General features: G+C 37.6%; 1 protein-coding gene across 8 annotated transcripts in view; it reads left to right on the plus strand.

Moving 5' to 3' along the window:
• Window positions 1-25,303, plus strand: part of LOC127853022 (uncharacterized) — a 70,223-nt gene that overhangs the window by 28,310 nt on the left and 16,610 nt on the right. For 6 of the 8 annotated variants that reach the window (XM_052387146.1, XM_052387141.1, XM_052387143.1 and 3 more), the window contains one exon: window positions 11,995-12,168. In XM_052387146.1, the coding sequence (XP_052243106.1) occupies window positions 12,135-12,168 (34 nt within the window). In that variant the 5' untranslated portion in view covers window positions 11,995-12,134. Of the gene's footprint in view, window positions 1-9,185; window positions 9,308-11,994; window positions 12,169-19,333; window positions 20,356-25,303 lie in introns of those variants that run through there. The other 2 variants (XM_052387139.1, XM_052387145.1) reach the window with 2 other exon arrangements.

Raw genomic sequence — 25,303 nt, forward strand, 5'->3', positions numbered from 1 at the left:
ACAACGGTTGCGATAGACACCTATAGACTGTAAGATGTCCATAATATCACTTCAACCTACTTAATTTACGACGCGAGTCATTAGTACATGGACAATAGATCAATACGCAACATTCGACACTGGTAATCCAAACCCAAGTGTATGTCACGTGAACAAACATTCGTAATGAACCTCACACATAAGTTGGTACGTTCAACTTGTGCGGACTTAATAGACGGTAACACAATAAGTATATGTGATCGCTGATTTGTGATGCATTTGTAAAATTCCTCATAATTGAATAAATTTAAACATGTCTCGTTTAAAGCGTTTTCGGTAACCCATAGGCAGCTATTGCTTGATCCGCTAGCAACATTTTGTAGATGCATTACAGTTAGCCCATTTATGCTTAGTGGACTGTCCCATCCTTCTAAATTGGATCAATTTATTTCCAAAATAAGGGATGTCTAGTAAATGTATTTCTATATTTAGAATAATTCTTACAGAAATTCATTTAAGCAAACAGCACAGACCATGATGAGACGCCACATTATGCGGCGTCTCATCTTTGTCTACGCTGTTTGCCAAGGCCTTTTTTCTAGACGCTAGGCATAAATGGGTTAATTCATGTTCCTTCTTTTCATAATGCTTAAGGCTGCGCTGTCATGGACACCGAGGGGGTTCACTAAGTAAATTACACACAATGCGGGCCCAAAATAAATAATCGTGCAACAAACATGTAAGCATAACATAATCGTATTCTACGTAAACTATGTTTGTTATTGGCCATTGATTTTGGATGGTCCGCTATTGGCCTTCCGAATTCGATTTCCCTTCCAAGTTCGATTTTATACGAAAGTGAAACTGCAATTATCCCGAGAACGAGCAGGCTTGCTAGGACGCATTTTTACAGCACAATGGTGTCGTCTGCTAGACTTGAAATGCAAATCTCACATTTCACAGTAATTTTCATTATAGCCAGCCAACTGTTAAAAGTAAAACATTAAATTGTAAACATCTTGTTCTACCCTGTGTTCCAAATGAATTGTAACTTAACCTATTTATGCCTAGCGTCTAGAAAAAAGGCCTTGGCAAACAGCGTAGACCCAGATGAGACGCCGCATGATGCGGCGTCTCATAAGGGTCTTTGCTGTTTGCTTAAATGAATTTATGTAAGAAATATTCTAAATATAGACATAAATATAGTAGACATCCCTAATTTTGGAAATAAATTGATCCAATTAACAAGAATGGGAGAGTCCACTAGGCAGAAATGGGTTAAAATGTTTCAATTCATTTTTGTTTTACCTGTTGGTAACGAAAGGCACGAATGTCAGAATAACAGCCTAACCAACCCCCTGTCACCGCTCTATTGAATTTAGATAATGTCAATATATAATTGAAAGGTAACATTTTTGACATCGTGTTTACAAAAGAAGCTCAAGGACTTTCTTTGTTTACTGCTCAAGAGCATGTTAAATTCAACATTACTCAATTTACACGATTGAGTTCTTTGTAGCGTTTATCTTTCCACAAACTAGGCCATACGCGATAAAGGCGTCTAGTGCTCGAAATTCGCGGGGTATGTGCTGGTGGTAGGATAAAAACTTGCAATATCTATTCATTTGTATTATTCGCGCTTCAAATTTCATGATATACTGTAATTAATAGTGTTCGAAGTTCATCAGTCATCACCGAAGTGCGATTCCCTAAGCACGCACATATAGCGTATAATGTTTGCGCACATAGAGCGTATAATGTTTGCCCACATAGAGCGTATAATGTTTGTGCACATATAGCGTGTAATGTTTGCGCACATATAGCGTATAATGTTTGCCCACATTGAGCGTATAATGTTTGCGATGGACAATACACTCATCGAAGTGCAATGCAGTTATAATTCTGCATACGCACCCCCTATCTATGATCATAATTATCATTAATAACGCGCATTATGCGGCGTCTCATCTGGGTTTACGCTGTTTGCGAAGGCCCTTTTTTCTAGACGCTATGCAAAAATGGGTTAAGATTGAAACTGAAGTAATATTCGAAGACAAATGACAATCATGAGTAAACAATCCCTAAAACTATCTCGCTATTTGAGCGTATAAACGGTTCAATTCGATAAGTTCGATAAGTTTATGTTTCGTGGTATGCTTATAAAGATAAGTTACTAGGTCAATGTGATTCACACAAACGTCTTTCATTGGATGTGATTGACCAATCGCGTAGCTAGAGTCAATAATAAAAAATATTATTTGTTTTCTGTAATCGGATTATCATATTAAAAATAAATGAAGCCTATATCTAATTTACTGTCTTACCCCATCTATAAATTGACCAAATATCCGGTTATGATAAAAGTGACAAATATATATATGTTCGGTGGTTGAATGAGATTGTGGCTGCTTTTGTAGAACCCTTTATTGTACAACATTTTGTCTGTTTTAATAAAAAGCGTGTATTGATAATGCATCCTACCACTAATGCTTTGTGTAAATAAACGTTTGTGCGGACAAATATGTATAAATGGGTGCGTTTAATTATGTCTTTTTAAGCATACATCTACTTATGTTTGCGTATAAATACAGTCCTGAGTGTACGTTCATAAATATAAATGTTTATTAAACTATGTGCGAGTACGAAAACTTGTGTTTTATGATGATATTATAAGGTTGAGGAATAAAGATAAGTCATCAATTTTCATCATTATAATTGTTTAAAGAAAAACAGAAGCATTTCATTTCCCGTTTAAGCGCGAGTCTCATAAAGACGGATGGACACGGCAGTCCCGGTTCGCCCCGAACTCCCCCCCCCCCCCCCCCGGATCAAGACCGGGACAAACCGCGACGATCCGTGTCATATTGGGGATTTTAGCATCGACGGTCTTCAAAAGACCATTAACCGGATGACAACACGGCATTCACACGAACCAAACCCGGTAGATGACAACACGGCATTCACACGAACCAAACCCGGTAGATGACAACACGGCATTCACACGAACCAAACCCGGTAGCATGACAACACGGCATTCACACGAACCAAACCCGGTAGCATGACAACACGGCATTCACACGAACCAAACCCGGTAGATGACAACACGGCATTCACACGAACCAAACCCGGTAGCATGACAACACGGCATTCACACGAACCAAACCCGGTAGCATGACAACACGGCATTCACACGAACCAACCCGGTAGATGACAACACGGCATTCACACGAACCAAACCCGGTAGATGACAACACGGCATTCACACGAACCAAACCCGGTAGCATGACAACACGGCATTCACACGAACCAAACCCGGTAGATGACAACACGGCATTCACACGAACCAAACCCGGTAGATGACAACACGGCATTCACACGAACCAAACCCGGTAGATGACAACACGGCATTCACACGAACCAAACCCGGTAGATGACAACACGGCATTCACACGAACCAAACCCGGTAGATGACAACACGGCATTCACACGAACCAAACCCGGTAGATGACAACACGGCATTCACACGAACCAAACCCGGTAGATGACAACACGGCATTCACACGAACCAAACCCGGTAGATGACAACACGGCATTCACACGAACCAAACCCGGTAGATGACAACACGGCATTCACACGAACCAAACCCGGTAGATGACAACACGGCATTCACACGAACCAAACCCGGTAGATGACAACACGGCATTCACACGAACCAAACCCGGTAGATGACAACACGGCATTCACACGAACCAAACCCGGTAGCAACACGGCATTCACACGAACCAAACCCGGTAGCAACACGGTGCTCACGCGCATTGTCACAGACTGACACTAACTTGTATAAAAGCAAGTTAATTGTCAGTAATTCCATAATTCCTCAATCAAATCTCGAAGGTGAAACCTTGTATAAAACGTCAACATGCCACCTAAAATGCTCAAAATGAAGCGTATTGTAAAAGTGGGCCTTCCAGTTCCCAAAATATCGTCACAAGCAGCATCCGCTACCGATGAAGAACAGCACCAACAAGGAGAAACAAGCTCTAGACACAGATCACGATTGCGATTACATTAACAATTAGATACACAACCATCAACACCACCCAGAGAAACTGACGCCTAAATAAAAAAAGACGTCCGTCATCCTTTCAGAGAAACAATGAGGTCATCATGGCCGATTGGCTCAATTGGAACCTTATGTTGAGGACAATGCACGGCGATGTGCTTCCCGTCTAATAAAACCACATAGTAATGCAACTGATTTAGGTCGCCGAACTTCTTGACGATTCTTTTACGGCATATGTTCCTTAACAAAGTCTACAAATACGCATCGCAGACCTCAAGGATGATCTTTGAGATGGTTCTGTGTGCGACCCAAAAGCCATACTGTTACTGTCCCCAATGTTCGGTACCGCAATGTTTTTTGCGAACTTTATGTCAGCTGTCAGATGCTTCCTGCAAATTAACTTCTTCGGTTTGCTTTTTGCTCAATACGTGTCAGGATCTTTTTGTATATCTGATAGCCCATGTGCAGGATATTAAAGCTTTTTGCGTTTTTTCTTGAGTTCACCCATCCGTCGTACATAATCAACCAGGACTGGTCGTCTGGCACGCCATAGTCTTAACCAGATGGTTCTCCGTTTCATTATATTCACTGGTTAAGATCAATATTTTGCTCGAATTTTCTATTTCTCGTCCGTAGCTTCATTTTAGCAATCAAGATACTGTTTTCAACCTGAGCTTTTTGCAGTAGAAGCTGACATCTAATTAGCATCAGCTTGTCCTCAGTCGTCATCTCATCGCCCATGTTGCATCTTCGGTAGCACAGGAGACAACCGTAAAACTGCCGTCACAGTCCTTTGAGGACATGGGTCTGAAATGTGTTCCCGGACTGTAAAGAACGCACACGGACAGGCAAGAACCAATTCATAAATACGATTGTCCCACACGGCAGCTACACGGACCATCCCGGATGGTGCTATCATCCCGGATCGTCAAGGATCAACACGGCAGTTTTGAACTTCCCAAAACTGCCGTGTTGGCCTCCCGGAGCGCCTCAGAACCTACCGGAACTACACGGGGCTACACGGCGGCTACGCGGCTCACGTTCCGGATCATCGCGAATATGAACCGTGGTGATCTGGCATCTGTATGAGACTGGGGCTTAAGCCCCGAATTTTTCATGTTCAACGCGTTGATTATAACGAATGTCAACTTGGCTGCCAGCTCCTTTTCCTCTTGGTATTCACCAGTCTGTCAGATTTCTGTTGCCACCTTTGTTGAGACAGGTTGCTCCAATTACATGAACACAGTTCGCATGATTCAGGGCTTTAAAAAGAAATGCTTACTATAAAACGTGGGGCTTGCATAATGTGTATATTTTTATGTCCGATTAAATTATACAGTATATATGCAATACATTAAAAAAATAATATGCCTATTATCCGTTTTTTTATGTTCAAGAGTTAAATAAGTTTCTGTTTCTAAAATGACCCCTATCACGCTGAAACTTTCAATATTACAAACATTTTTAAAACTTTGTCAAATACTTATGTTCACAATAATAACATTGTGATTCATTATATATTTATTGTGATACGAACATTAATAATACAGACAAACTTGTCGTAAACACGTAAATTCACTGATAAATCAAATATACACGCGCAAGAATGAAACACTTAAAATAATATTTAAAATGATACGCACGTTAACACGTTATTGAAATCGCCCAGCCATGTCCACAAACCTGAGCGACTTCAAACAAGCGAACTCACCTGTTTCCGGATATGAACGTAAAATAAAGACGCAATTTTGACAGTAATATGAAAAGAAAGCAAAATCTATCCTACAATTTAATCGATTGCATAGTCAGTCGTTCGATCTAAAGTTGTTTTTCGTCGGTATGGCTATGCTTTAAATGTTTATTTAATTGTGGTTGTAAGTTGCTTACCCTTAATGCGTATATATAGTGATTTGGAATTCCTCGTTCAATTCGATTAACGTGTTCGCGTCGAATCGTCCGTCATTAAATCTACAAATAAATATATGGTCACTTTACAACTACTGAATCTATGAGTCGTATATAAAGGGTGTTTATGTGTAAATAATAATTGTGATCTATCAAAACATAACATAAAAATGTCTGCATCTTTTTATTTAGTACCACTAGAGTTTGATTATTTACCACAATAACAAAGTAAAACATCTGAGACTTAAAAATGTTCTACTGTAAGTAATGTCCATAAATGTACCATAAGTTATGTCTTATTATGTATTATATTATTTGCTCGCTAGAATGCATACATTTATTCGTTTGTTAACAAATACTAAAACCAAAGTCCTAAATAAACTCGCGATTTATGGTAAAAATGCTTATACAATGAGAACTGATAAATTGAATGCAAACGTTGAGTAATATCATGGCCTACGTGCATTTTAACACCTTTTTATTTAGTATCATGGTCACTTTTGCATTACTATGCATGTGCTTATTGCTTATATATCGTCTGTTTTGTATACGTAACGATGAACTGGAAATGTTCAGGTTATATGAATAAACTTTCTGTTCGGTTCTGTTAATTCATGTACATGTTTCAGAGTGGTGTATAACGCATTTCTAAGTACGAGCATACACCACTTCCATCAACTTGTCAGTTAATTTTATGGATTAACTCCAGATTTGGCTAGAGTTTGAAAATACCAACTAATCTGTGGTTACAGACACAGTTGACACATTATATCTACAAATTATATTTTCATTTAAATAAGCCGTGTTCTGAGAAAACTGGGCATAATGCCTGTGCGTAAATTATCATCTCAGATGAACCTGTGCAGACCACACAGGCAAATCAGGGACGACACTTTCCGCTTTTATGGTATTTTTACTTTCAAGGACGTCCCTCCTTTCCGAAAATCAAGTTTAGACGGAGAGTGTAGACACTTTACGCACAAGCATTATGCCCAGTTTTCTCAGAACACGGTTCAAATAATAACGATTGATAGGAGTATATGTAAACTTGAGAACATTTCAAATGTGTCTGCTTTTTGTGTGTTTGTTCGTCAGGGAGACACGAAACACTTAAAACAGAGTATTACTCATAAATTAAAACATGAAAAAGACCAAAACAAAACAACCTCAACCCGTTTATTTACTGCAAAAGTGAAAAGAACTTTCAATGACAATAATACAAAAACTTGAAGCTTATTTCAAAATTCAAGTGCAAATTATCTACGACGCATTCTTTGAGTATTCGGTGTGTTGATAAAAAAATAAACGTATCATTATTGCATTTTTTTTCTCGACTGATTGAATGCTTGCTAAATGCAATTATTTTGTTTTGAAGGAAAAAGCACATAATGACCCCAGTTTGGGGCTCGGCGGGGGTAAACAAAAAAGGTTTAAACAAGCTAAACAGTCCTTAAACCGGGCCTTTTATTAATGCTCTGTTTGACACACACCCTTTTAGTTTGGTTTGGGAATAAAGTGATCTCCTATGATAAAGTTACTTAATGAGGCAACTCTCTGTAAGATAATATTGAACGCAACAATACGTTGCCCGCCTCCACACGAATTATTTCTTTTTAGAATCAGCATACTTTATTAAGCACATTTCCGTAAAAGCTTCAAGAACGGGTTTAATTCATGTTTTTAGATGGCGAAATAAATAAAACACATAAATACTGCAGCGCTTGATTTTAGGCAAGCGTTTTGTAACGAGATATGGTTTAGTTTACAATTACAGGGGGACAACCGTATTTAAAAGTAAACAGCAGAGAGTTGACGTTACTTCCCTTTGATTAAAAAATACGAAAAAACTCATTTAACATCATTTGAGAGCTTTAAAATCGCTTATGAGACCACACGTCCCGGAGTTTTAATATCAGTTCTTTAACATCACTGTGTGGTCCTTTTTAAAGAAATCAAATAATTCCTCTGAGGTTAAACTGGCTACTTCTCGAGGACCCCATTTCGAACATAGACTAATGCTAAATCACTTTTCGCAAATCTTATGTTAAACCACATGAGCGAGAGATTTTGTATTTTACATTTTACACCAGAAAGATGTTATATGCAACGTCTGTTCAAATCATGGGTTAAAACTTGTCATGTCCCGTGGATAAATGAGAATTTAGACTGGCATAGAAAAATCACATTATGCCGGAGCTTAAATGTTAAGTATGTGACATCGTATAGTAGAACTCTATAAAGAGTGTTGGAATCATGCCGCTGTGGTAAAAACGGCACAATACATGATCACATAAGTAATTATAAGCACATACACATTTACAGTCTCTGATTTTACAGACAACTGGGCTGTACTGTTTAGCGGGTAATATTATACACTGGTCCTCTTCAAATATGTTAAAATTAAGTCCGCATGTGTCGAAACCTTTCCAAACCCCGTGGGTCATATGGTAAATATGACCCCGGGATCATATATAATATGCCTGTATTATAATGATTTATTTGTATATGCAAATACTATTAATTAGTATCTTAGTTCAATCTACTTTTAAAACGTACTCAGGTGAGTAATATATGACCATCTTTTTTGTGCACGATTTTTGTTTAAATTTAATGCAATTCTTAACCTACTAAAATCTGTTAATACGTATCTTAATCACATGTGATGCATTCGGTAAAGCACGCGAGATAATTTAATTAATATTATTTATCTTTGCAACCACAATAAAACTGTGTACATATTGGACGTTATCTTGCAAAGTAAAGTTTGATCTTGTAAGCGTGAAATCGGCTTAAAGAGCAAAGTACAGTAAGGGAGAGAATTGCGACCTGTTTTGTCAGCGAAAAAAACAATTATTGTTTAGTTATGTCCCTTAGATTAATAAAAACACAACATTGTACTTCCTGGATGTCGCGATGTAATTATATTGTTCATCGTTTCACGAAATTAAGAAGTGTAAAACGATAAAAGTAATCAAAAAAAAAAGAAAAAATCTAAACTATAATGATATGTACTTCCTGTGTTTACAAAACGTTAAACCTCGTTCTTATTACGCTTGCGTTAGTATTTATAAATTCATCTTAGAATCAAATCATTTTAGATTTTCGCGATATTTATAAGCCAATAACAAACATTTAATGGTTCAACACCAAAATAACGATATGCATTGCAGCCAAAAACAGCACAACAAACAATTCGTTTTTATAGATGCAACACACTTTTAATTTTTCACTTTCAGGGTTTTTTACTACACCCACACAAAATTTTATGCATTTTATGCCCCTTGCATCCTTGTGGACTGCCAGTGCATCAATCTGTCCAGACTCCTCTATTAAAACGGGACCAATGGGCAAATGCACGGGTAATATTAAATTAAACCACTGACAAGAAGGTTGAGAGAACAGAGAGGCAATATCTTTAAATGACTGTAAATATAGTATATTTGAGCTTCACTTTTGGAAAACGAGGCCTACTGCATGTGCGCAAAGTGTCGTCCCTGATTTTCATGTGCAGTAATCAGTGACGGAACTTTCCGCCTCAAGCGTATTTTTGTTACTTCATTTGAACAAAAAATCCATATAAGGAAAGTGCCTAGCTTAATTACCCGGTAGTCTGTGCGAAATACAAAGTATAATCTGGTACGGCACTTTACGTGCAATACAAAGTCTAATCTGGTACGACACTTCACGCGCAATACAAAGTCTTATCTGATACGACACTTAACGTGCAATACAAAGTCTAATCTGATACGACACTTTACGTGCAATACAAAGTCTAATCTGGTACGACACTTTACGTGCAATACAAAGTCTAATCTGGTAGGACACTTAACGTGCAATACAAAGCCTAATCTGGTACGACACTTTACGCGCAATACAAAGTCTAATCTGGTACGACACTTAAAGTGCAATACAAAATCTAATCTGGTACGACACGCTACGTGCAATACAATGTCTAATCTGGTACGACACTTTACGTACAATACAAAGTCTAATCTGGGACGACACTTTACGCGCAATACAAAATCTTATCTGATACGGCACTTAACGTGCAATACAAAGTTTAATCTGATACGACACTTAACGTGCAATACAAAGTCTCACCTGGTACGACACTTAACATGCAAAACAAAGTATAATCTGGTACGACACTTTACGTGCAATACAAAGCCTAATCTGGTACGACACTTTACGCGCAATACAAAGTCTAATCTGGTTCGACACTTAACGTGCAATAAAAAATCTAATCTGGTACGAAACGTCCAATGTAATGTATAATCAGGTACGACACTTTACGTACAATACAAAGTCTAATCTGGGACGACACTTTATGCGCGAGCATTAAGCCCGTTTTTCCAAGAGCGACGTTCATTTTACAAATGAGTCGTGTTCTGAGAAAACTGGGCATTATGCATGTGCGTAAAGTGTCGTCCCAAATTGCAGAGTGCACAGGCTAATCAGAGACGACACTTTCCGCCTAAATGGGATTTTTTGCTAAGAAGAGACTTCATTTATACGAAAAATGTCATAAATGCGGAAAGTGTCGTCCCTGATTAGCCTGTGCGGATTGCACAAGTTGATCTGGGACGACACTTTACGCACATGCATTATGTCCAGTTTTCTCAGAACGCGACTCAAATGGTTGTTTTATGATGTTCTTTTCAAATATGAATAGATTGTGTTTTATTATTACATGCCTTACCTTTTTATAAATTTTGGGGGGAGCATATGGTCACCGCTTCGTCTGTCCGTGTGTCCGTCCGTCCGTGCACAATATTTGTCCGGGCTATTTCTCAGCAACTAATGACCGAAATTCAATGAAACTTTATGGGAAGCTTCACTACCAAGAGGAGATGTGCATATTATAAGCGGGTTCTGGTCTGATGATTTTTCACAGAGTTATGGCCCTTTGAAATTTTCTATAAAAAAAATATTGTCCCCCCCCCCCCCCAAACTACTGTGCCCTCAAGACGTTTCCTTTTATAGTGAAATATTGTGACAACAAACCTTTGGCGAGCATCACCCGTCTCCGACGGTTTCTTGTTACTCTTGTTTTGACATAGTACGTATTATTACAAGTATCCACATGCATTTACCAATAACAGGTTCATATGCATTCTTTTTCTAACAAATGTGTCTTCGTATTGTTAATGACATTGTTTAATTCATTGAAATACTTTACATTTACACTGCTATAAACATGTCGTTATGACCGCCAGTGTATGATTTTTAAGTACTATTATTTAACTAATACAAATGGTCAGTTTAACTATATTGTATTTTATTACTAGCTGTAAAATTATAACCGGTTGATTTAATCGGCTGATTCGTTTTTACATCTGAAGTAAATTATTTTACTAATTAATTTTACTAAATTTCCTTTGCTGATTTTTAATTATAAACGCAATTAATAAGTTGAAGATAGCGATCATTATCATGGACGTAAATATATAAAATAATTTTACATTTGTATTACGTTGAATATACACTGTACTTCATGCATTGTATTTCACGTGTACAGTTACTATTTCATGATGTAATTTGAACGTCTCTTTGGAAAGTTTAAACCACTGTTTCAATTAAAATAATACTTTGTTATAAATGTGTTTTCGTTATGTGCTACCTTCGGAAAAAGGATATTACTATTGGTATTTGATGCACTGAACATTTCTTAAACTGGTCGTCTAAGAGACATGTTTTCCTGTCAGAAGCGGTGTAACTGCCCCTCTAATGTCTTACGTTTTTAGCTCACCTGAGCACAACGTGCTCATGGTGAGCTTTTGTGGGCGCCTTTTGTCCGTCGTCCGTCGTGCGTCGTCAACATATATATATACATAAATATCTGGGTATTAAAAACATGGCCGCAAGGGTGGGTGGAGTAATTTTCTATATATATGCCTATTGTGAATACTTTGGAACACATTATTTTTAAAGTCAGTATTGTCATACCAATACTATGAAATATGTGCTGAAGAGTTTTTATCTTTGTTTCTTTCCATCTTAGTCTCTCACGTGAGCGACCCAGTGCCCTCTGGTTGTCATTTTTCAGATAATTTCGCAGACATACCGGATGAAATTCAATTAGCACATGTAGTGGAGGTGATTACTTCACCGGAAGACGCGGACGCGCAGATTGCCTTGAGAGGGGAACTGGAAACCCTCGTTCCCACGCCGATCATTGAAAGAGAAATGCCGAGCGAGGAGTCTATATCGCCAATCTCAAGTAAGTTTAACATGATCTGTGCGACATGAATGGAACTTAGTTTTCAACGCCCCAACCTCTTCCCCGCCGGTCGAAAATGGCGCTTTGTATATTTCCTCTTTTCAAACATTTGATGTCTCTCCTGCGGCCAGTCACTTTCGAGTCAACTGTCTTCATCAGTTTTTATCCGGCCAATAGATATTTTCCTTTGAAGGCCAAATTCGCGAAGCAATAGTAAAATATCATCATTAATTGATTGTAGCAAACAGTTATGACTTTTACGTTACATGGAATTAGCATTTTTACGTTTCCGTTCTCTTTGTTCAACAGTATTCATTCCATCTGAAGAACACATGTATGAACATATATTTTCAATATAAATAAAATTGGGACGTCCAATAAGGCGTTTCCGACTTTGTCTTTCGAGAATAAAAAAGTGAGTGAAGACCATTATATCTTACGGGTTTTATTACACCCCTTTTACTCTTAACCCATTTATGCCTAGAGGACTCTCCTATCATTCTAAAGTGGATCAGTTTATTTCCAAAATTAGGGATGTCTAGTATATTTATTTCTACATTTAGAATATTTCTTACAGAAATTCCTTTAAGGTGGGTTCCCACTGCCGATCCGATCAACTCGATCATCCCGATCACAGAAATTTCCCGACCAAACTCATCCAAGCTCGACTAAAAAGGGTATACACGACCTTTTCTCGACCTCTTGTCGATAACACACGACCCCCACACGACTCATTCACGACGTCAACTCAACCATCTTTCCGATTTCCGCTCGATCATCTCGACCTATACGCGAGCCCTATACGATCTCAGCTCGACCAAGTGGACCTCAACTCGATCGCCACCAGATCTTCACACGACCAGATCGTGATGGTTGTACTACAGTCGTACAAAACGATCTTAAATAACTCGGGTAGAGGTCGAGCGGATCGGATACACAGCTCGTGTATGGTCGAATAGCAATCGGGAAGTGATCGTGTACGGTCGAGAAGCCGTCGGGTAGCAGTCTAGTAAATATGTACATCAAATCGAATCGAGTTCGAGAGGATCGTGTTGCGATCTAAACAAACTCGGGTAGAGGTCGAGCAGATCGGGTACAGATCGTGTAAAAGATGTCAATCCGATCGCCACACGATTGCTTCACGATCATCTCGATCTTCTACTCGACTAATACACGAGCACTTCCCGAGCGCTTCTCGATCCATTTCCTACTCGACCGCTACTCGATATTTTTTGACATGTCAAAAAATATAGGGTAGGAAGCCCAACCAATGCCGACCTACCCGACCGCCCCCGATCACTCATGCCGAACGGACCAGACCAGTACCCGACCGCTTGGTCGGGCTTGATCGAGTTGATCTGATCGGCAGTGGGAACCCAGCTTTAAGCAAACAGCGCTTCAATCAAAGTTTCAAATAACCGACAATAATACTGCACTTGTATCTGCTGAGGGGCGTATTTTGAACACATGCCTTTTAAAGCATGTTTTGATTGTACACTCCTGTTTTGTATCGTGATACATGTTTTCCATAACAAGTTGGTAAATATTGGTTTACATAACAGACCGTGCAGAATGTTTGTACTTGAGTTTAAAGCAATGAAGTCCAAGGGAGCGGTGTGATTCAACTTCAACGTTATAAAACAAAACCTGATGGTAAATGTGAATTTACAAGATAATATACATGTGTAGTGGTAAATTGGTTGGTTGATTATTTCTAAACAGGTTAAACTTGTTTTATCGTATCAGTTTGTCTATTATATCGAATAAATGTTTTGTAAAGAGCGAAATTGGACATTAAAAGCTGCTATTTCACTGATCGATTTGTCATACGAATAATTATAATAGTATCGCATTTCGAGATTCGACGAAAACCGATTGGCTCACTTAGTTAGCCAAGTAGAAGTTATCTTCTGTCTGACTCATTTAGACGCACATAGGGTCTCAAAGCGCGTCGTTTACCTTCCATAATTGTTGACATTTCACTTCTTATAAGCGTTGTACGCTGTAACATACATTTCCGATGATTTGTTACACGCGACAATGTCTTTTAGTAATAATTTGTTAATATTTGCTGACTACAATTGTACTTATCGGTTAGCTACTATACTCGTTGACAATTAGACTGCTCCTCGTCGATTAACCATTATACTTGACCAATTTTAATCGCTTTGAAACAATCTCCATCTGAATTCGCTAAAAAGTAAAGTTACGTTCGCTTTACCATTATACACTTCACCTGGTCTTATCGCTTAGCAATTCTACCAATTGCAAACGCGGACAACGGCTTAAAGCCATCCTGCCCTCCGATATCTTAAACATAATACTGCCCCGATCATTTAGCCATTATTATATCACCTATAGTTTAACCCATTTATGCTTAGTGGACTCTCCCATCCTTCTAAATTGGATCAATTTATTTCCAAAATTTGGGATGTTTAGTTTGTTTATTTCTATATTTATAGTTTTTCTTACAGAAATTCATGTAAAGGGTCCTTTTCACAGATTTTGGCATGTTTTGAAGTTTGTCATTAACTGCTTTATATTGATAAATGTTAACAATGTATATAGAAAGCTCCAGTAAAAAATCAAGAATAAAATTTAAAACAAACGAAACAAAGGTAACCATCAGCAGGGCTCGAACCACTGACCCCTGGAGTCCTGGCGTAAAAAGTCTCCCACTTAGACCACTCAGCCATCCTTCCGAATACAATGATAGGTGTATTTTATACTTGATATAACCAATCCTCTTACTTTCACAAACTATAACGACAACAACAATACTCTCCAAATTATTAATTCGTTTCGCGTTGCAACGCTTTATAATTTTCGGGTTTTTAAATCGTCAAAAGATGCATATAATATATATTTCAGAGCATAGTAAATGTTAAGTATTACTGTTTTCTCACAAATATTATAACTAAAACGAAAATTTGCGAATCTAAGACAACCTTTTTAAATTTTGTCAATTTACTCAAACGTGTAAAGGCCCCTTTAAGCAAACAGCGCAGACCCAGATGAGAGGCCGCGGCGTCTCCTCGTCTCCAATGGGTCTACGCTGTTTGTCAAGGCCTTTTTTCTAGACGCTAGGCATACATGAGCAAAGCATTATATCCCTCAGCTCGTTTAAGGGCCCCAAACAACAAGCACGTTCTTAGACAGTTCGACCACGCTTTGAAGAAAATGCTGAACGGGATGTGAACTTGCTTGAACGTGTAGTTTTGGTCAGAAAAAAATCTGCAATATGACTAAATGACGTTCATACACAGTTCGCGCTACGTGCAGCTCGTTCCTATCCCGTCCTATTACGTTGCCAGTCCGTCTTTATCCAGTTCAAATCGGGTCAATTTCCCCATTGTCCCCGTTGGTATACCATTTCCAGTCAGACCGAACCCGTCCTCAGCCAGTTCGATTACGTTCGTACGCAGTTCTTCTCTATTCGTTGTGCAGTGATAACTCGTTCAAAGGCAGTTTTCACTCGTCCTACTACGTTCTTAGTACGTTTAGGACGTAGTTGCAGCCATTTTCTGCACGGCGATTATAAAACCGACTACGTGCCTGCCAGTTCTCATTTATGTTTCACGCTTTGAGCCGACCAGACGTAGATATGTTATGCCTCCAAGAAATAATTCCGCAAAATTTCTCACCTAACAAGTTCTGTGTCGTCTCCGCCTTCTTTCTCGGCCAAACAAAACAGTATATCGCTGCTCTGCTTCTAGCATAAATTGCACGAAGCCAACATTTACAAAATCAAAGTACTGACAGTACTGGTGTGACGATGCTTTTGAAGAGGATTGATAGAAAAGCATCTATTTAAGTTTATCTACATCACCACAATCGTGTATGTGGGTACGAAAACTTTGGGTAGGAAAAAAAATGGGTACGAAAATTTTGGGTACAAAAATTATGCCAAAAAAATTGGTTACGAAAAAAGATTTGGTTAGGAAAAATATGTGGGTAGGAAAAAAAATTGGTACGAAAAAAATCTGGGTACGAGCAAAAAATTGGGTACGAAAACAAATGGGTACGAAAAAAATGGGTACGAAAAATTTAGGGTACGAACACAAATCGTGGGTACGTGGAAGTAGTACCCGTGGGGAACTTGATCCATTCAGCGAAACTGAAAGGCGGGTTACATTCTCGATCAAATATATTAAGAAATATCTTTAAAAATATATCCGACGTGTATTTTCTGTACCACTTATCTTAAAAAACGTTCAGTTACAGTAAAACGTTTGTGGGTTATAACATTACGTTTCAGCATATAAATTCAAAACTTGCCATGCTCTTTAATTACACCATGCTCTTTAATTTCACATGTATATCATACCAAACTTTATATTTTTTTGTTTCCTTTCCTAAGTTAATGATGCTATGTGTACTGACGTGATTTCACATGCCAATGTGCATGAACATATAATTTTTCTCTTTTGAGTATTGTTGTTTTCTCTAATTCAATAAGCTTAGGCATGTTTGTTCGTTAAGTACGGCAACAATTGCATGATGATTCCCGAAAGTAGGTATGAGCACATTGTCGTAAGAGCACTTGAATACGTGAGTTCGCCCATGAACACATGGTAAGGTTAACTAAATCTCCGCGATATGACCTAATGTGTGTTTAAAACAGCAAACAATATCCAACAAACGAATGAATTATCAAACATAGTATGTGCACCCATGTGGCTCTGTAATTTCTGTTTGAAAAGTTTATTAAACATGCAAAATGAGAAAGCACGCATAAAAGCGAGTTTCACAGATGTCAAACGTGTTTGTGTGTTTCAGAGTTTATTTACAGGTCCTACTGGCCTCTTCACGAGGTTACGGTAGCCCGACCTGTACAGATGTCAAACGGCTTTTATGCTGTTTATATACCATAGTCGCTACAACGTTTACAAATGGCAGGTTCGAAATAATTCGTTTTCTTTACACTCATGATCGCGTTGAAAGTTAATTATACACGTTTTAATTCGCAATTTATTTACTGAATCACGACCAATGTCAAATACAATACAGAAAATGCATAGTTGTTTCATTGATCTATAAACATATAATGGATTGAATATAACTGATTTAAAATTAACGTTTTCAAACTAACATTAACTCTTTTCCCAGAATATGTTGTCCTATTTATAGCTGAGCTTCCGATACCTTTATGATCAATGATAATCAGCGAGGTATGCCGATTAGAAAAATCGAGCTATCTCAATCGGACTTGCTCGGTCTTTTACATAGGTCGCCATTGTGCCGATTTTTTTTATGGTATGATAACTTAGACGAGCTGCTTCGCAGCATCGTCAATTAAGAGCTCAAAGATTGTCCATGTTTTAACTTAAAGGGATCTTTTCACGGTTTGGTAAATTGACAAAATTGAAAAAAGTTGTTTCAGATTCGCAAATTTTCGTTTTAGTTATGCTATTTGTGAGGAAACAGTATTACTGAACATTTACCATAGTCCAATATAGCCATTATATGTATATTTTGACGATTTGAAAACCTAAAAATTATAAAGCGTTGCAACGCGAAACGATTGAATAATTTGGAGAGTTCTGTTGTCGTTTAAATTTACGAAACTACGAAGATTTCTTAGATAAGGTATCAAATATTTACACTGTAAATACCCAGCGGAATAGCCGTGAGGGCTAGTGCGTTTTTACTTCAGACTATCTCCAGGACTCCGGGGGTCACTGGTTCGAGCCCTGGTACCGGCTACTTTTTTCCCTTTTTTAAATTTTATTATTGATTTTTTACTGGAGCTTTTAAAATCCAATGTTTACATTTATCAATATAAAGCATTTAATGACAAACTTCAAAATATGCCAAAATCTGTGAAAAGGCCCCTTTAATATCACAAATGGTGAATTTTGAGACAACGACCTCGATTATATGCACATTATCTGAACGTATTGTATTTACGGTTTGAACGTTGTAACAACTGCATTAAACGAGTACAACGTACTTGGAACCTACTGCGAACTCCTTAAAACGAGTACAGCGTACTAAGAACGTACTGAGAACTCGTAGAACGTGTTGCGAACGTTGTAAGAACTTATCTTTTAGTTTCTATTTATTTTCACGAAACAAGATCGTACGAAACAAGTGCGAACGGGGTCGGTCTGTCTGAGAACGGATTGGACGGACGAGAAACGGACTCGATCTGTGTGGCATCGTACAGGTAATTTCGGTCCGATCGCACTACGTTCTGGCACGTTCCTAACTCAACCATAATTCGACCTATCCGTTCTTAGTACGTCCAGTCCGTTTCCGGTACGTTGTTACTACGTTTAATTGTAGAACGGGATGATCGGAAGAAAATTTTGAGTAGGCTAAAAGTTCTGAAACACCTCTCCCGTTCAACCCCGTTCCAGGCCGTCCACAAAGTTCGAAGACAGTTCGTAACACGTTGCTACTACGATCACTCCGTTCTCACAAAGTTCGAGCCCGTTTAGTCACATTTTTCAGAACGTACTTCGAACGGAGTCGGTGTATTGGGAGTATTAACGGCGAAATCACCTCCGTGGCCCGTTGGATTTGACTTGATGTTCCTTCCCTTTACACCATTAAGGACAATATCTGCAATAGATCTTCAATAGATCTTTATTTATTTCGACATATTATACAATTATAATTTTATATAAGTTTATCTGTGTCATCCATCGGTTGACCATCTCGGGAGCTCGACACTTGTGAAGCACTTCTAGATGTAAACGTTTAATCTTACTTACTCAGGGACGTATCGAAACGTTTTAGGATCACATTTTTACAAATCGTATTTGTTAAGCCTAAAAATTGAGGTCTTATTCTTTACTCAGCAGGATGGTTGTCTTATCATGTTCATGCTCTTGATCGAATCAAGTATATAAGCGCAATGAATTCATTTTATTCGATTTGTCAAGACTAACGCGTATTCCGTTGAATCAAACATTCTGAACACGTACAATAGGTTAAATGTCGCTTTAAGATTTAAAATCAGTTCAGGCAGGTATGGCAATTCGATGTGGACTCAGAAATTGACCCCTTTATCGGTCGCTAGGTTCGCCCAGCAAACAAAAAAACCAATATCACTCGACCTACAAATTACAGCGGATCCGACCTTTAACATTGGCGACCAGCTCGGTAGTTAAACCCTTACTAAACTTGGTTTAAAACGTACAGTATAGAGTTTGTACATGTCCGAACAGATAATTTTAAGCTACACACTCCGTCGATACACACGACACACACTAGCACAAGATTTAAGTTGAAAGGCTTACGTTATATCCGGAAGGTTAATATTAATACAATCGTGGATTCACAAAGCGTATCTATGTGGTGGAATTTGACAACTTGTGTTATTGACTTTATATGGTCGAGACATTACCTGAATGTTTTTTGTTGAATACACAATGATCTTGGGGATCCTAATCAAAGTTGTTAACAGTTGTACCTATTACCGGACTTATTAATGTGTTCATGAATTCGTCAACCATATTTGGAATACTTCTAATAGTGTTATTTTGATCTAGGATTCAAGCTTCAGTCGTAGTATGGATTAGAAAGTAGTCACAGAATAGCGTGTGTGTATGTTTGTTTACTATAAAAGGATGAGGAAGTTGTTTATTTTGTAGCGAGAAAGCCATTGTATCTCGGGGAATCCTAACACTATTGAATATCAATACAGGTTTCTGGAAACGATCTATATTTAGAACGACTAGAAGGCTCCCCATACATGTATCGAAGTTTTATTGACGTTTTCTTGAATAGTGTTAATCGAGAAAATGTACACTAGATATCTTAAGTTTATTTTACAAGTAACGCTCTATATTCGCACGTAACAACAATAAAGTCATCGGTTTGAAAGACATAAACGTTTAATATAGTTCCTTGTCCACTCACCCCACCCACCATTTTGTGACCGATGCTACACGGCGCCGAATTCAGTATTACAAAATAACAAAGCCTCTAAATGATTATTATTTACTCAAAACACATGAACAGTATATTCAGAATAGGAATAGCTCAAGTGGCTGTTTAAGATTAAAAGTAAAATGAAAAAGGCGCATTTGAAGAAATGGCGTAAGGAATCAGTTCTAAAGGACGGAAGTTCGATCCCTTGTTACCGGACGGCGAGGAGTGTTGACGAGGACTACACGCCCTCTAACGGATACCACTATGTGCTCAATCTCATCCCTATATCACCCGCCCACGGTGGAGGTAACACTTAATTATCAGACCTTTTTCTTAGCTGTTTGGAAATTTGTAGGGGTATCTGGTTTGACTTTGGGAAGTTCTCCGCGTTTATTCTGTCGTATTGAACCAATAAAGTCCAGATGACAGTTTCAAAAAGTATTTTAATCAATAGTTTAGTGTATACTTAAGTAATGTATAAGTGGATGTTTTCACGCCCATTTTAGTCTTACGAGCAAAATTGCGAAAAACATGATTTTCACATGATAACTTACGAAATGTTTTGTATGTTAACATGTGTTATATCATAATTATAGTAAATTACACAACACTTTATGTTGACGGAGTTATCCTCTCTTTTTAACTTAAATTAACTGGTAGCTTAATGAAGGAATACTATACAATTACAATAGGTAGGCATTCGCAACATTTAATATTGAATGAATGTCACGTTTGGCTTTAGCTAAAATCTTGTAAACCCTGACATGTTTTCCTGGTGTAACAACCCACCTAAAATGATAAAATTGAAATAAATGTACCATAATATCGCGTTTCGCCATTTCCACGTGCAAAAAGATGAAATCATACCCCGCCTGCTAAAGCGTTTGATCGTCACGGATGAATGACTTTATCATGAAATTGTCCAGGATATTGTCAAATGATTACTTGTATTTTTTTAATTCAAAATCTTCAATCATAACTGAGATATTAAATTTGAAAAATGTTGCGTTAGAAAAGTCTCCATGTGTACACGTACCATAAAACTAGGTCAATTCATAATTAAATGAAATAATGCAGCTGCGCCAAACCTGTGTTTATGAATGTCACCGGATAGTTTGATTCGCACTGGGTCGTTTTGGTCGTCAGTGTTGAAAACAAACGCACTTTGAGGAATATTCTTTGCATTCTCATTTGACAGAACGCACTTTGGAGATTAGAGTGAGTACATCTTCATTTGACAATTATAGACGATATGACTGCTACATATTTTTGAAAAAAAAACGCTATACATTTTTTGTTGATTAGTTGATCATCATTCGAGGTCACAGACCAAGGTCCATACCTCTGAATTGATCAGATTATGCCTATTTGGTACTTTTATTCATATGACGTTTGCATGCAACTATACCTATCTGTAGCTGGCATGTGGACTCTGCATGTAACTATTCCTATCTCTAGCTGAAATGTGGACTCTGCATGTAACTATTCATATCTCTAGCTGAAATGTGGACTCTGCATGTAACTATTCCTATCTCTAGCTGAAATGTGGACTCTGCATGCAACTATTCCTATCTCTAGCTGAAATGTGGACTCTGCATGTAACTATTCCTATCTCTAGCTGAAATGTGGACTCTGCATGTAACTATTCCTATCTCTAGCTGAAATGTGGACTCTGCATGTAACTATTCCTATCTCTAGCTGAAATGTGGACTCTGCATGCAACTATTCCTATCTCTAGCTGAAATGTGGACTCTGCATGTAACTATTCCTATCTCTAGCTGAAATGTGGACTCTGCATGTAACTATTCCTATCTCTAGCTGAAATGTGGACTCTGCATGTAACCATTCTTATTTCTAGCTGACATGTGGACTCGGCATGCAACTTTTTCTACCTCTAGCTGACATGTGGACTCGACATGCAACTATTTCTATCTCTAGCTGACATATGGACTCGGCATGCAACTATTCCTTTTTCTAGCTGACAAGTGGACTCGGCATGCAACTTTCCCTATCTCTAGCTGACATGTGGACTCGGCATGGGTTGCACAAGGGGCAAGTTAGTTCCAAGTCAATTTACTAGAAATATTATTATTTGCTTGTACATGTATTAATATTTCAATAACTTCAGTTACGGTGAAGATATTTTTGTGAAATATATTGTGAAATTGTGTGTTTATGTAGGTTAAATGCTTATCCAAGCAAGAGACCGCAACTTTGTCAGGGTTATTTAAAACAGTTTCCACTCAACAATTTTAGTTCGGATAGTGGTTTTGTACTGGAAATTTGATGCATCGATATGATAAGCAGATTTAGGGTATGATTGCATCAAGAGTCAGTAAGGTTAAAACAATGTTACTGATTAAAAAAAGAAAAAAAAAGTTTTTGTGTGGCTTTTCAGCGGACCATACAAAGTTTTGTCTTCAGTTGATGGAATATGTATCTGTTCCAACAATACTATTTTGGAACTAAAAGTTCGTTTAAAGTTGTGTTTTGTGTCAGTAATGTTCAGTTTAAACATTTTATATTTAGTTTAAACATTAGTATATGTCTTAAAGGGATCTTTTCACGGTTTGGTAAATTGAAAAAAGTTGTTTCAGATTCGCAAACTTTCGGTTTAGTTATGATATTTGTGAGGAAACAGTATTACTGAAAATTTGCCATGGTCTAATATAGCCATTATATGCATCTTTTGACAATTTAAAAACCTAAAAATTATAAAGCATTGCTACACGAAACGATTGAATAATTTGGAGAGTTCTGTTGTTGTCGTTAACATTTGTGAAACTACGAAGATTGCTTATATAACGTATTCAATACACATCCTATCTATGCTTGGCAGGATAGGTCAGTTGGCTAATGCGTTTTTACTTCAGGATTCCGAGGGTCACTGGGTCGAGCCCTGCTGCGGAGTACTTTTTTTCCTTTTTTAAATTTTATTTTTGATTTTTTACTGGAGCTTTTAAAATTTAATGTTTACATTTATCAATATAAAGTTTACATTTATCAATATAAAGCATTTAATGACAAACTTCAAAACATGCCAAAATCTGTGAAAAGGCCCCTTTAATAAATTCCGTATTGAGTTTAAATATGCATATATAACTTGGTATACGTATATGTACTGCAAACTTTATTGTATATATTGTTTTTTATGTTACACTTTATACTGTCAGCACGTAATAGTTATGCATTTCCATATATTCGTTTTGTGGCGAATCGCATAGGACGTTTGTTTTTCGTTTATTGTTCGAGCGATGGGTCAGCTGTCGAGCTAGTTATTTAGGTGGTTTAATGTTTTGCATAATTGTCCGTCGTCAACAGTGAAACAATGCACAGATAGTGAACCATTAGACGCAAAAGATCCGCTAGTGGCTGTTTTTTTTAAGAAACATCATGCATAGCCTGTATATAATTTCATGCAAATGATTTCAAGTCATTCAATTCAAATATCGGTCGCTTTGTAATATTTGATAAATTAGAAAGATAAAATGATTTTGCTAGTCGTTTCGATATCCCTGTTTTCGATGTTTGCTTTTCGCATATTGCTTTCATAGGTACATGTCAATGCAACTTTGGAGATAAGCCCCGTACACATGATACAGTTTTTTTCTATGGAATGATATTAAAGGGGCCTTTTTCACAGATTTTGGCACGTTTTAAAGTGTTTCATTAAATGCTTTATATTGATAAATGTTAACATTGGATATAAAAAGCTCCAGTAAAAAATAAGAATAAAATTTAAAAAGAAAAAAAGGTAACCCTCAACAGGGCTCGAACCATTGACTCCTGGAGTCCTGGAGCAAAAGGTCTCCCACTTAGACCACTCGGCCATCCTTCCGGATACAATTAAAAGTGTGTTTTGAACTTCATATAACCAATCCTCGTAGTTTCACAAAATATAACGACAACAGAACTCTCCAAATTATTAATTCGTTTCGCGTTGCAACGTTTTATAATTTTCGGGTTTTTAAATCGTTAATATAATGGCTATTTTAGAGCACTGTTAATGTTCGGTATTACTGTTTCCTCACAAATATCATAAATAAAACGAAAATTTGCGAATCTGAAACAACTTTTTTCAAGTTTGTCAACTTACCCAAACGTGAAAAGGCCCCTTTAATACGCAGATGATCGTCAGCTATTCCTAAATCGATCAGAAATTGTGATTCTGTTTTGAAGTCTAACAGAACAATTACAACTCATTTTGGAATCCTTCTGAAAAAAACAACAACACGAAAACCGGGTAAAGTAGCATTTTGGAACAGAAACATAATCGGATAACTCTTCTTGTCAAGGAAATGCTTTTTTGACTCATGTTTATAGTCAAGTGTCATTACCGAGGGAAGAATTGCATAAACTAAAAAAGAAGCGGTGCGGTATATATACATTAATGTCAATATTTGCTTGTACGCATTACCCAGACAGGAGAGCTTTTAATAGTTGGTCAACTTCTCATGAGGCGTTAACTTTTAAATGCCTGTGCCACTAGGACGGGTTCACTTTCATCTTTGCTCGGTCTTTGTTTACCTTGACATACAAAATAACGACGCCAAATATAGACCTGCTGATGTAGGATGGAATGCTCCTGGTACATTGGCGCATTGCGTTATCAGATATCACTTGAATGATCTCTTTAACTCTGCCGACCATTTCGGTAAAATGGTTACATACCAGTTCATATTCTGGTATGCCTATATGTTCGATTGTTATACGTGTACAAATTAATAAAGTCTTCGATTTTCTTTTGGTATAAAGAAATACCTCAGACATGAATTTTTTGTGGTTATTTTCCATTATGTATCTGTCACATATTAGAGCCACTTTTTGGCTCTTAAAAATCATTTAAGGCTGCGTTTACTGCTTAAATGGGCTTTCATCGATATTCTACTGACAAAACCAAGGAACGTATTTTTTCTACCCGGTAGGACATCAGTTTCGGAATGTGCTTTTTCACGCTGGAATTCAGAATGCGAGCGCTCTGAGTGCGTCAGTATTGTCTCCCGATCTCTAGATCTAACCTTACTCTTAACACCACGGTATATGCAAAACAATAACTTCCTGTTAGCTCACCCACGCGTGATAGGAGTAAAAATATTGTGTTTCGATCGCTAGCCTACATTCCTGCCATTTTTGTTTTCCAACAAAAAAGGAATTATGTTTTCTTTTGTCTATGACTGACTTAAAAAGACTGAAACTATCCGTTTTGTGTCAATTAAAACAGATTATTATAGCTTATTATTCCCACAGTTGTATT

This window comes from Dreissena polymorpha, chromosome 12 (assembly GCF_020536995.1).
Source record: "Dreissena polymorpha isolate Duluth1 chromosome 12, UMN_Dpol_1.0, whole genome shotgun sequence".
Taxonomy (NCBI): domain Eukaryota; kingdom Metazoa; phylum Mollusca; class Bivalvia; order Myida; family Dreissenidae; genus Dreissena; species Dreissena polymorpha.